The 14,407-nt window shown below is 40.3% G+C and overlaps 1 protein-coding gene and 1 non-coding gene across 2 annotated transcripts; one reads left to right on the top strand and one right to left on the bottom strand.

Annotated features, from left to right (window-relative positions):
• Positions 1-672: 672 nt before the first annotated feature.
• On the top strand, positions 673-13,028 carry dipk1b (divergent protein kinase domain 1B). Its single transcript, XM_057360733.1, has 5 exons — positions 673-1,306; positions 3,051-3,185; positions 3,608-3,715; positions 4,745-4,921; positions 10,439-13,028. Exons 1-5 carry the CDS (start codon positions 1,241-1,243, stop codon positions 11,249-11,251), a joined length of 1,299 nt encoding a protein of 432 aa, XP_057216716.1. The 5' UTR covers positions 673-1,240; the 3' UTR covers positions 11,252-13,028.
• Positions 13,029-13,832: 804 nt separating this feature from the next.
• LOC130570811 (small nucleolar RNA SNORA17) lies at positions 13,833-13,962 on the bottom strand. The gene has a single exon (XR_008965010.1). It is a non-coding gene; the product is annotated as a small nucleolar RNA SNORA17 (small nucleolar RNA).
• Positions 13,963-14,407: the final 445 nt, after the last annotated feature.

Below are 14,407 nucleotides of genomic sequence, written 5' to 3'. Positions count from 1 at the left end.
AATCTTTTGTCTAATCTGATACATCAGATATTCACCACTGTTGTAAGTGATCAGACAGTTCATCTAAAACAAAGAACTTGTGTGAGATTTGTAATGCCAATGCTTACAGCATTGAGTTCATTTATTTAAGGATGGTGGTTAAGTTTGCCTTCTAAAAAAATGAAAGAATATAAAATAATTTTATATTTAATACTGATTATTTATGCAATATCTGATTCTTTTTACTTTAGCTATAAAGAAGGATTAAAAACAAATCTGAGCAAAGAATTTGTCAGTGTTGTCTATTATAATGTGAGACTGTGACGTCCATGACACTGCGGCTATCAGCTCACCTGATACCCTACCAGTTTTGGACCTTGTCCCCAAAAACAATGTCAGTTCAATGGTGTGATGTTTACATTGGATTTAGCACTGACACAGAATACGGAGGTCAGCTAAACCTAAAAACGTGGCGTATCATTTAAGATATACTGTATTCTTCATTTTTGGTTAAAAAAATCTTTATGGTCTCATTTTGTGAATTATAGCCTATGCACATTGCACACATATCTCAAGTATAATATAAATACAAACACTATATTGCTTAAAATGTAAAATTTTATAAATAATTTATTGAAAGCCCACAAAGAACAACCTTGATTTTAATTTATAGGAATATTATCAAAATTAAAGGGAAATAATAGAAATTCTATTCTATTAAAGGGATGGTGTCTTCTTTTCTGTCGGTGGCGTAAATCACGGTCTTCACCTCCCCCTTAAGGCGCCTTGTGGAACCACAGCGAGGCCGATTCTCTCCAGTTGATCGAGCGCAGACAGACGGCGTGATAATGATTCTCGCGCTAGCGTCGTATCATGTACAAGGCTCGGACTGAGCATCAGGAGAAGACGTGCGGAATATAATGCAAACATCAGAGCTGATTGTGAAAGCGGCTTCGGCAGCGTCGCATCTCGTCGCGGGGATCCATAGATGATGGCCCCGCAGCTCGCGAGTTTCAGGGTGCAGCGCGTGCGTGTGTTTGTCCTTGAGTTGAGCGCTGCCAGTATGTGATGTTTCATCCATGTATGCCGGAATGCACGCTGAAACAAAAGCGATGCAGTGAGTGTGCATGTGCATATCTGCGTTTGTATCCAGATGCGCGTCGCTTTTCTGGAGAACGCCTCGCCTCTGATGGAGGAGGTGAGAAGCTGAGACCGTTTTTCTTCCTTGTCTGAGTGGATTTTTCAGTGTTTATCAGTGAAGATGCCGCGGAGTCTGCGGAGGCTGATGCATATGATGCTCCTCTGTCCTTTATCGAAAGGCTTACAGGTATAACTTTATTTACCTGAATCTCAGGTATCTTCCATACTGACCATCAACAATCTGTTACCGTAGCAAATTGTTTACCAGCTGCATCCAAAGGTTTTTAAATGTCAATTTTACATATGTTTGTGAGATATTCATGTTTTATTAATATTCTCGTAATGATATTTTTTAAGTAGTGCTAGGCAGATACCCTACCTCATAATACCATGGTTTTACTACAGTAACAAGTTTAACTATTAAGCTAATACAATTCATTTTTCTTAGGGTAGATATTGATTTTATTCAGAACCCTGGTGTTTACGCTTTAGTAAATTCGCCATCATTTAAAGGTTAACTCTAAAAATACTACAAAAGAAACAATCATGATAAGGCAAGTTTTTGTAACAGTATTTTTGCCGAGCTGCACTAAAAGCCCTCTTTCATAAGAGCACTCACTGTAAGTGCACAGTGTGACCTTTTGAGACCGTGTAGGTCAAACCTGTCAGATTTATCCCCTGAACTCTACCCACAAGATGAGAAATGCATTTTTCTCCTTTGAAAGAAAAAACAAAAACGAGCAGGGATTGGCTTTATAAGAGAAGTTCACCCCAAAATAAAAATTCATTTACTCACTCTCATGTCTTTTGAAACTCATTCGACTGTCTTTCTCCTCAGGAACATTAAATGAATTATTTATAGCACACTGTTGTAAACAGCAGAACGATTCCGTACAATGGAAATGAGTTCCCAGGCAACACCCCGATAGCAAGATTTTCAGCAGATAACTTTTATTTTACTCTTTTCCTCACGCAGAGCTTGCATACTTCATTATACACTTTCATTGTATGGAATATTAGCTGAAACATGCTCATTCTGCCGGAAAATAATACAGCATTGGAAAAAATAAATGGTGACATTTTTATTTTGGGTGAATTATATAAGTTAAACAATGTTATACAGATAATAGACCTTTTAAACACGTTTTAATCATTTGCAGCTGAGGAACATTCTTGAAATACTTAAAAGTGTGGCACAAAATGGCATTATTTGGATTGCGTGTTTGTAGGGCTGTCAAACGATTAATCGCGATTAATCGCATCCAGAATAAAAGTTTGTGTTTACATAATATATGTCTATGTACTGTGCATATGAATTTTGTATTTATAAATACAAACACATACACATGAATACATATTTAGGAAATATTTACATGTATTTATTTATATTTACTAATAATTGAAATTATATATAAATGTTTATTAATTTTTAGATTTTCCTTAAATAAATGCATGTATGTGTGTGTGTTAATAACTACAAAATTATTATGCACAGTACACAGATATATATTACGTAAACACAAACTTTTATTCTGGATGCAATTAATCGCAATTAATCGTTTGACAGCCCTAGTTAGGACTTGTTGTTGAGAGGAACAACACGCACGCACGCACAAACTGAATATAGGTATTTAATAACAGTTGTCTCTATCAACAGGCAGTAATCAGATATGCGTGTATTCGCACAACACACAAACCCTTTTTACTCCAGCAGAGAACAGTCGCAGCCTTCGGCATTCTGTGCCCTTAAACCTGAATGCTGTGTCCAAAAGACACTGTTAAATCTTCAGACACATGCTAGAGATCTCAATGTGACATAGAATCTTGAAACCAAATGAATTTGGCTTGACATAGCAAACATACCGTTCAATGTTACAATAGCAACAGTTTATACACGTCATATGATTGTGTTAAAATGAGTTCTCTTTCAGGCCCGTCTGCCTGCAGTAAAGGTGAAGTACCTGTTGGCGTTGTGGTTTGGGATTCTAGTGGCCAGCTGGATGATCTACATGCAATATTCTTCATATTCCGAGCTCTGCAGGGGTCACGTCTGCACTATGATCATAGTAAGTCACTGGATGGGTTACTGATAAGTGCACCATGCAGGTCAGGACATGGTATGAGAGTTCATAGAGTATCTTCATTATGATCGACAGACATATTTGTTCTGTGCAGCAGTTTAAGATTTTTACCCTCTGTGGTTTACTTGGTTTTTGTTCAAATCTGAGAGGGGAAGTGGAATTGAAAGGGGGAAGTAAGAAAGCTGGCAGTTTATTATAAAGCTATGAAAACCTCATTTGAATAATCATTGATTTTAAGATTTTGCTTGATTATTATTCTATTATTGAGTTTAATTACAAATTCTGTATCGTTCCAAAAACCCAAACCTCTCTCAAACCTCTACAAATGGTATTATGTCATTTCAACATGACTTGAACACAATAAGAGATTTGAATGGGATTTGTGAGTGATGTCTTTCTGTGTTTAGTGTGATCATTATCACAAAGGAATCATCTCGGGCTCGGCGTGTAAGTCTCTCTGTGAGGAGAAAACTCTCTCTCTTCAACGCTGTCTTTCAACATCACCTACGCACCAGGTGAGTTTGTTTAAACCCTCCAACATCCGACAACATCTACCACACACTTTTAATATTGATGAATCTAAAAAAATGTGTCAGATTTCACTTTGAGAATGTACAGTACAAAATGATATTTAGTTCGTAAAAGTGAAACAATGTTTGTAAAAACGCTTTAGTGCATTAAATTAGTTTTGCATTGTGAGCATTTCTCCTCAAAATATTATTTAAAAATTAAAAGTTAAAAGTTACTTTATTTCATTTTTTTAATTAAGTGTTAAAAAATCTTTGTATCGGAGTATTATTTTATTGTATTCTATTATATTGTATTACATTTAGTTTTGGGAGATTCTTAAAGAGATAGTTCACCCAAAAATGAAAATTCTGTCATCATTTACTCACCCTCTTGTCATTTAATACCTGTATGACTTTCTTTCTTCAGCAGAACACAGAAGAAGATATTTTGAAGAATGTTATTAACCGGCACCCATTGACTTGCATTGGTTTTGTGTCCATACAATAGAAGTGAATGGGTGCCGGCGCTGTTTGGTTACCAACTTTCTTCAAAATGTCTTCTTTTGTGTTCTACGAAAAGAAAGTCAATCATACAGGTGAAATGACAAGAGGGTGAGTAATTGATAACAGAATTTAAATTTTCGGGTGAACTATCGCTTTAATTGTCTTGAAAATAAAACCTTAATGTAAAGAATATGAATTGAGCATATAAAATTGCTTTTATAAAATGGTTACCATTTATACTGTATATACCAAGTATACAAATGTTTTGAAAGTAACCAGTTTGCAGCTTTGCTTTATTATGACTAAAGCCAGTCTATTGACCGATCGACATCAAGGATTGTAATTTCAGGATTGTATTTATTTTATAATGGTCTTAGATGTGTTTATATATAATATTAATGTAATAAATTATCATAAATATAATTCCGATAATTCAGATAAAATACGTAAAATATTTTTTCTCTGTTGAATTTGAGATAAAATAGATTTGAACATATTTTCATGATACAATCTTGTGTGTGTGTTGTGTAGGTGTACAGTGCTGAATGGAAGGAGAAAGCCGTTTTGGTGAAATGTGGCATTGAGGAGAGCATGAGAGGAGAAAATGGCCCCGAATCTCCACTGCGGCACGATATCAGCCAATATGACAAACCCACCCGCGGAACATCCATGGATGAGTTCAGAGCGATGCTGCATTCCTTTCTCAAGGTCTCTGTTGTGCTCTTTCACATCATCACGCCTCACAAAAAGTATTGTGTTCTTCACAACCGCACCCATGTATACATCAACTCACCATTCACACCCAAATATACAGAGCTCCAGGGAAGAGGCTCTTATCTGCTGGGTCACCAGCCACAAAAGAGTCGCAGATCTGTTATAATGGAACTGCAGGGAGAATTCTAAAGACTTTTTGGGTCAGACCAAAAACGCTGTTCCAGAAAGCCCCTTCTTGAAATCTAGAACTTCAGAGGATTTTATGTTTGTGCTGTAGGTTACTGATAAAGGAGATGTTTATGTTATCCAAAGCAAAGAGGAAGCAGAGCATATGGCGTTTGATTATATCTCAAGGTTTCCTGCAGGAGAGGGGAAAATGGAGAGAGAGATGAGGTGGGTGGGGGTAAAATAGAGAACAGAAGCCAAAAATAACTGAAGGAGCTTGAAAAGGTCACAGGCGGAACAATACGCTCCATCTCAGTGTCATAGTGAAGAACAAACACACACACACATTGACAAACGAGCACACAAAGATGCAGTATTCTCATTTTTACAAATTCACGCACACATTTTAATAAGAGAGTTAAAGGGATAGTTCACCAAATAAAATAAAAATTCTGTCATCATTTACTCACCCTTTGTCATTTCAAACCTGTATGACTTTCTTCCTTCCGCAGAACACAAAAGAAGATATTTTGAAAAATGTTGTGCTGGACCCCATTGACATTTACATTTAGTCATTTAGCGGACGCTTTTATCCAAAGCGACTTACAAAGAGTTTAAGGAGCAATAAGCGATATGTCATACAGGAGCAATAATGCAATAGGTGCCAATACAAAGTTACTGGTTTCAACAAAACACTACCTGTTGAGAGAAAGAGAGAGGGTTAGTGTTTTCTTTTTTTCATTTGTCTGTCAAGTATTCACAGAAGAGATGGGTTTTAAGTAGTTTTTTGAATGTTGTGAGAGATGTGGTTGACCGGACCGAGTTAGGAAGAATGTTCCACCAGGAAGGAGTTGTGAATGAGAATGAGCGGGAAAGCGATTTACTGCCCTTATGAGAAGGCAATACAAGATGCCGCTGGTTTGCTGTACGCAGGGATCTTGATGGGGTGTAGGAGTGTAGGAGGGTGTGAAAGTATGCCGGTGCAGATCCAGTGATAGTCCTGTAGGCAAGCATTAGTGACTTGAATCTGATACGGACTTCAACCGGTAGCCAGTGGAGAGAGATGAAAAGGGGCGTCACATGAGCCCTTTTGGGCTGTTGGAAGATGAGGCGTGCTGCTGCGTTCTGAACCAGCTGGAGCGGTTTGATAGTCTTTGCAGGAAGACCAGCAAGGAGAGCATTGCAGTAGTCCAACCTTGAGATTACCAGGGCCTGGACAAGGAGTTGTGCCGCATGCTCAGTGAGATAGGGTCTAACCTTTCTAATGTAGAATAAGGCATATCGGCATGACCGCGTTGTCTTTGCAATGTGATCATTGAAGGACAGCTGTTCATCAAATATGACTCCGAGGTTCCTGGCTGTTTTGGAAGGAGTGATTGTGGTATTGCCAATTTGGATGGCGAGATCGTGTTGCACCGGAAAAACGGAAACACGAGTAGTTCTGTCTTGGCCGGGTTCAGCTGGAAGTGATGCTCTTTCATCCAAGCCGAGATGTCCTCTAGGCAGGCTGTAATGCGAGCTGCTACAGTGGTATCGTCTGGGTGAAACGAGATGTAGATCTGGGTGTCGTCAGCATAACAGTGATACGAGAAGCCATGTGCCCGTATGATGGGTCCCAAGGATGTCGTGTAGATGGAAAAAAGCAGCGGTCCAAGCACCGAACCCTGAGGGACCCCAGTGATCATGTGGTGAGCAGTGGACAGCGAGCCCCTCCATGACACCCCAAAGGATCTGCCGGAGAGGTAGGATTTGAACCAGCGGAGAGGAGAGCCTGAGATTCCTAGAGATGACAGGGTTACTAGCAGTATCTGGTGATTGACAGTGTCAAACGCTGCAGATAGGTGTAGCAGAATCAGGACCGAGGATTTAGATTCCGCCTTGGCTAGGTGTTGATGATGTGTGTGAGTGCAGGTGTGAGTGTGCTGGATGTGGCCTGAAGGAGATGGGAGGGGATTGGGTCAAGGGGACAGGTGGTGGGGTGGCTGGAGAGAAGACTGGTGACTTCAGTGTCAAGTCAGTGGGGTGAAAGAGGAGAATTCAGTGTTTGAAGTGAGGGAGGTGTGTACCGAGGTCTGAGGTGCTGAAAATTGTTTGCTGATGGATGATGTTTTCTCAGTGAAAAATACAACGTAGTCCTCCGCGGTCAAAGATGAAGTGGGTGGGGGAGGAGGGGGGCAAAAAAGAGAGTTAAATGTCTTGAAAAGCTGCCGAGTGTTAGGTGTATTGCTCACCTTGGTGGTATAGAAAGACGTTTTAGCTGTGGTAACACTAGCAGAGAAAGAGGAGAGTAGTGGTCAACAGGATTCTTGGTCTTGCGCCATTTACTTTCAGCAGCCCTGAATGTACTCCGTTGTTCACGGAGGATGTCAGACAGCCAGGGGCAGGAGGGGGTGGCGCGAGCTGGTCTGGAGGACAGAGGACAAAGGTTATCTAGACAGGATGTAAGTGTTGAGCATAAGGTGTCGGTGAGAGTGTCAGCATCTAGAGATGCAAAGTTGGAGGGAAGAGAGGATGTCACTTTAGCAGAGAGTGTGCTGGGGGAGAGAGAGCGAAGGTTCCGTCTAAAATAAACGGGTGGTGGTGTTGGTGTAGTGCATATACTGTAGGAAGGAGCATGTTGAAAGTGATGAAGAAGTGTTCAGAAATGTGAAGAGGTGTGACTTGAATGTTATCTGTGGTGCAGTTACTGGTGTAGATGAGATCAAGCTGGTTTCCTGATCTGTGAGTACAGGCTGTGGCGAGGCGCGTGAGGTCGAACGAGGCGGTGAGGGTGTGGAAGTCAGAGGCATAGGGTTTCTCTAGGTGGATGTTGAAGTCCCCGAAGACTACAAGAGGGCCGCCATCCTCCGGGAATGATGAGAGCATCATTGACTTGCATTGGTTTTGTGGCCATGCAATAAAAGTGATCGGGGTCCAGTGGCGTTCGGTTACCAACTTTCTACAAAATATCTTCTTTTGTGTTCTGCGGAAGAAAGTCACAATGGTTTGAAATGAAAAGAGGGTGAGTAAATGATGACAGAATTTTCAGGGTGAACTATCATTTTAACGCTTATGTACACATTTACTCTTGTGAGGTAGAGAAAAGACAATGTGTGTTTACTAAAGAAAAGATACTTTTTATGCACTTCTCAGCAATATACTTTAAATTACACTTAAATGGCCAATTTGGTAAGGTGCTAACTTTAGCCTGCTAGCACTGAGATCATGATCCCACCCTCCATGCGATTCGCTGTCCAAAGCCACGCCTCCTCCAAAACACATGAATGCGCACAGTACAAAGTAAATAATTTCTACAATAGCGAAAACAGCTAATGTAAACAACAGCTTTAAAACGGGATTAGATGCAGCATAGTTCCCGTTAGACGCTGAGTAACGATGTCTTGCGCTAATACATAAAGGCCCACAAACTAAGCAACATAATCAAAACCCATCAAAATCGAATCATAACATGTACTTTCCTGTCCAGAAGTTACCATGGCATCATCTTTGAAACCTTTGTCTCCCATAGCTGCTCTCAGCGTGGTAAAGCAACACAGATTATAATCATTCCGTCAATACTCCTGTTTTGGCCAGGAGTTTCCCGTTTTTCACACCCATCTCCTGTGAAACCTCCGAAACACAATCGCGAACAAGCCAAGCGGGAAACCCCTGGAAAGCGACCGCGAACCAACTGACAGGGACCGGAATGCGTTCGCGAATGGAATTCTTCTTTCACCTCTTTGCCGATTAGACGTTTTTAGTCGTGACAAATTTTAAGTGTTTCTTTTTGTTCGTCATTTGCAAGTGCCACTTGCAAACATGCACACATTGAACAAGGGGAAAGTTAGGTTCCAGCTGTTTACCTGCCATTCTCCCGCGGTGTCTGCACAGGGTATGTGACCGCGCTGATGACGTATGGTGTCTGCGCGAACACGGTGCGCAGTGGGATGCAAAATACGTTGATCAAAAATGTACACACGAATGCAATGATTGGGCGAACGTTTTTTTTTGGTCCTACGTCTTTCATAGACGATATATAATTATACAAATATCATTGGACCACTTTACTTATTGATTGCTATCAGGATGTAAAGAAATTTCCAACCAGCATGACAAAAAAAATACTGGACAGGATCACCTATTCTGCCTTTAACTATACTTGACTCACTGTAGCACGATGCAACACTACAAATGCCTTGTTCTTAAAGGGGTGGTGCAACGGTGTGTCATGCATTCTGACTTCTTTACAATGTTAAACGTGCTGTCTTCTCATGCTTAACATGGTCAACTTGTCAAAAAATGAGTTGGGCGTATTACGTAGTGTTTCTGTGCTCGATACACTCCCCCAACGATCGTACAGGTTTCAGAATTTTTTTTTCCGAACATATAAAACTGTTTCGTAACAATTTTTCTTAGTCCCTTATTGGACAATTCTCCCGGAAAAGCACATGGCACGCCCACGCGGCAGCAAGGAGAGCAGGAGAAGGAGCATGCACAGACGTCACTTTCACTTGTGTGCAGGAGAGAGAGAGAGAGAGCATATGTTCGCGAAGTTCAGGTGTTTGTTTGTTCACTGCATTTGGGTGATGAATGTTATATAAATGGTGGATATAACGCTGGATTTGGAGATCGTTTGAAACTGATATATGGAGCCGTCCCAGCGCTAAAAGATAAACTGCATGCGGTGAGTGAAACTGATGTCTGTGTTTTGTTGGCAATGGATGCGCAAGTGCTTTAGTTCAGCCTACCCCTCCCCCCCGCACAAGCCGTATGCTTTCAGATATAATCGTACAGCTGTATCTATCTTTTATAAATGTGATCAAATTAAATACTCTTCGAAGATATGAAGTATGCAATACTACTCTATAATTACTCAAGATTAATATGAGATTGGCAGAAACCGCGTGTGTTAGGGCCGCTTTAAGGGGTTTGTCGTGTCGTGTTGCGCCACATCCGGTGTGGACAACATTTTAAAGGGGTTCTAATGGGTTTTATATCCTTTCGTCATGTCGCATCGCGGCCGGTGTAGACAGGGTGTTAATCTTGATAAAAATTTACTTAAAAGTATAAAGAGGTATTTTGACTATACTTTTAGTTTACTCTTGATGTACAATCTAGATGGTACTCTATTAATATAGAGAAAAAATAAGAATACTTAATGTGGAATTTGGAGAATGACATATATGGCACATTTGATGTTTTAATCCCCCCCACGCTCTCTCGCTTTATGCACATAGTAAAAGAGTCTTTACATTGCCAAAACATAGAAATACATGTACATTAACACATTAACACAAATACATTAACAAATACACGCTAAAAATGAGAATGTGTCTGTCTTTTTCTGTATCTCTCATTGGCTCACAGGACAGTGTTGGGGAGCAGACGTCTCTTGGAACTCTTGTCACTCGTGTCATCTCTCTGGCTGACGTCAACGGTGATGGTAAAGTTTCGTTAGCGGAGGCAAAATCTGTCTGGGCTCTGCTGCAGATCAATGAGTTTGTTTTAATGGTGGCGCTGCACGACAAAGAACACGCTCCCCGCCTGCTGGGCTTCTGTGGTGACCTGTACGTGACCGAGCACATAGCACACAGCGCCCTCTTCAGGCTGGAGGTGCCCGGCTGGATGCAGCCAGTGTTTCCCGAGGCACTGGCCAGGGCCCTAAACCGTTGGCTCGCCCCTGCGTGGCCCCACAGGGCCCGAATCACCATCGGACTGCTGGAATTCGTGGAAGAGGTGTTCCACGGCGTGTACGGAAGCTTTTATTTGTGTGACGCTAGCTCGCAACGGGTCGGCTACAACGATAAATACGACTTCAAAATGGCTGACCTACAAAGCATAGCATCGGAGGCGACCGTCAAGGGATTCTTACGAGGACGTACGTGCGAGGTGAACGCAGACTGCACTTATGGGCGGGATTGTATGGCGACATGCGACCGATTGGCCAGGCAGTGCAACGTGGAAGTGGTGCAGCCCAACTTGGCCAAGGTTTGCGCGCTGTTGCAGGACTTCTTGCTGTTCGGAGCACCGGCCGACCTGAGAGAGGACCTGGAGAAACAGCTTCGCACGTGTGTGACACTCAGCGGACTGGCGTCACAAATGGAGGTACATCATTCCCTCGTTCTCAATAACCTCAAAACTCTGCTGTGGAAGAAGATCTCGGATACAAAGTACTCCTAAGATGGAGAGAGGGGTTAACAGGACAACGGGACACAAAGAATGAATTGAACGAGCCTCTGGAATCCTACAGAAGAGCTGAGCCAGATAAAGTTTATAATGTGATATAACAGATGTTTTAGTGTAAGGATGACCAGATAGGACACTGCATCCTCACTCGACTACTTTAACCCTTTAACCTTTTGAAATTTCTTCTGAAAGATCTTTTTAATTTGACTAAACGTTTGGAAAAGGACATAGATAGATTTGCATTTACATTTCTCTGATAATAACACCATGGAGTGGTTTCCCGAACATGTCTTAAACCTAGTCCCAGAGTAATTTAAATGTTAAAGATGTCTTGATCGAAAAAACTTGTACTGACATATCTTAAAATATATCAGTGCGATTGTTTTGTCTCAAGATGCACACCAGTAATGTTTTTTTGTAAAGTATGTTTTTAAAATGACTTAAATATCCTAATGTAACAAAGGCCTAGTCCTGCCTTAAACTAACCCCTGTCCGGGAAACCGCCCCCATGAGTCCTATTTAGTTAATTAATCTAGGCTGCTTAGACCCTAGGTAGGGACAATTCTGAGTAGATGTAACTGAGGCAAAGAAAGTTTTCGAGAACGTAACTTCAGGTTGCAACAATGTTTTTTTTTCTGGTAACACTGTTTTAAGTTGCTTGAAAGACAAACTTGAATCCACACCTAGTTGTCATTAGAAACCAAGACTTGAGCTTTTTTTCAATCTTAAAAGGAAAGTTTGACCCAGAATAAAACTTCTGTCATCATTTATTCACACCCATGTGGTTCAAAACCCGTATAACTCATATATTTTGAGAAATGTCTCAGTGGTTTTGTAATCATAAAATGAAAGTCAATGGGGGTCAGTGATGTTTGGTTATCAATATTCTTCAAAATATCTTCTTTTGTGTTCTATAGAAGAAAGTCATACAGGTTTGTGTAAAGGATGAAATAATTTTCATTTTTTGTGAACTATCCCTTTAAATCCCAATGTTTTGAAGCCCCATCCTTTGAGATCAGGACACGTCCGTAGTCTCTGCCAAGATCTACAACACAATTTAAAAAACGTTACCACTGAGCACATAATATATACAAAAAAGACAACATTTTATATATTATGTTATTTTACAGTTGTTTGGTGAGATTATGTTTTCATTCATTTTGTAGGGTGTCAAAAGACAGATATTTATTTTTTTGCCATGGTTTGAGAACTAATTAGCGTTCATGCTGAGGTCTGTTACACTTGAACTGTCCGAGTACTTTTTATTTGAATGTGTTTCTCAGGGTTTGTGTGTTGATGTCTGAATGTGGAAAAAATACTGTTAACATTAAACAGCCGAAACAGAATGATGACATATTGTTTAAGAGGTCCACATGTATGTGTACATTTATGTTGCACATAAACATGAAAGTGTGTGTATAATGGTAAACACATTTGTTTGACTGATGTTACGTATAGGAGGACTTTTTACAAACTTTATCTTCACACTAGTGTAACTTCAGATTATTGTACCTGCCCTTAACAGACTCTTATATCATCAGACGGACATTTGAGCGATAACCTACAGAATCACATGACCGGGAGTGGAACGCTGTGCTAGACTTTACAATTTTACACTCTTAAATGAAGAGATTCTGTGGAGTGTTAGAATGTTTTTATTTGAGTGATCTGGAGAGAACGTTACTATCATTCAGGTTCATAAACACCTTTTTTTATTTTGACCTCCATCATGATTACTTCTTCAACTCTTTGTTATCAGTAAACGTTTATGACCTAAATTGTGTGTATGAGTGTTTTGTTAAAACCTGCGAACAGAACTCAAAGAAGCTGGAATTTGATTTATACATTTTTTTTATTGAACATAATTGCATTATAAACATTGTCTATCTTCACAAAATTAGACGTATTGATAGTTTTTTATATTAATACAATTTTGTTAGAGAAACCTTACAGTGTTATAGGATCTCAACTGTAAGTCGCTTCGGATAAAAGCGTCTGCTGAATGAAAAAATGTTATGTAGGAGAGACATAAAACAAGTTAATTTGCAAAAACATATTTTCAAAAATCATGTTTTTATTGTGTATTCTAAGTAGTATCAATCAAACTGCAGTTGGGTTGTTTTGATTAAGTAATAATAACTAAAAAATCAAATACAGCTAACTTAACACAATAAAAACATGATGACATAATAAAAACGGAGTTATCTGTTTTTGCAAATAAACTCTACATTCATATATAGATGTAAGTGTGTGGTATGTTAGGTCTGTCACTCATGAAATTATGGGTTTAAAGGGTAATGTTTGGTACCCAACTGCTCTGCGACGCCTCGAGGAGCGACAACGAGATTGAGTGCGTTTCAGTGTCTAGTACAGATCAGTGTAGAGTTGTGCTTCTGACATCATCGTCCAAATGTGTGCTTCCATTGTTAGCCTTTGTTCCAAACTTCCATGAGCCACACAATTACAATCAAATCAAACAAACCTGGAAACAAATACAAAGAGATCACAAGGAGAATATTTGGGATACTTGCATAAGGTAATTAAACACAAGTGTAGCCTACACACACAAACATAGTTTATCCGGCCCTGTTCCAAGCCCCTGGTCCACTGTTCAGAACAGCAGGGTCGATCACAAGCCATTTCCTTTCTGCCCACATATAGCGCAACAATGGCACGCCAGCCAGAGTTCCGTCTCACGGGGCAAACGCACGCACGCACGCACGCACGCACGCACGCACACACAATAAAATGAGCAGGTGAATGAGTCCTGGGTGTGAAATAATCAATGTCTTGCAGATCCATCAGGGCAAATTCCGAAGATGACATATCAGGGAGGGTAATAGGAGCCCATTTCTTAACTCTGAAATTATCCTTTAATTTGCGGAGCCTTGTAGTGACACACGGAACTGAGCTTCTGTCGCCCCTACCGACATAAATACAGTACTGCAGCCAACGTCCCTTTAAGTAAAGTCTCCGCGCTCTGGCCATATATGGACTCGTTCCGGGCAGTACTATCTACTGTAATGGGAGAATTGCGATATCTCTAAAATCGCTCGCTATGGTCACAATAAAACAACATATTTTCGACCAACAATTAGGTCTGACATCAACTACGCCACAAATGTGGCTTCTTAAGCTTAAACTGCGCTA

The sequence above is a fragment of the Triplophysa rosa genome, linkage group LG19 (assembly GCF_024868665.1).
Source record: "Triplophysa rosa linkage group LG19, Trosa_1v2, whole genome shotgun sequence".
Classification (NCBI taxonomy): domain Eukaryota; kingdom Metazoa; phylum Chordata; class Actinopteri; order Cypriniformes; family Nemacheilidae; genus Triplophysa; species Triplophysa rosa.
Note: the sequence above shows the minus strand (reverse complement) of the source record. Positions and strands in the feature narration are given on the sequence as shown.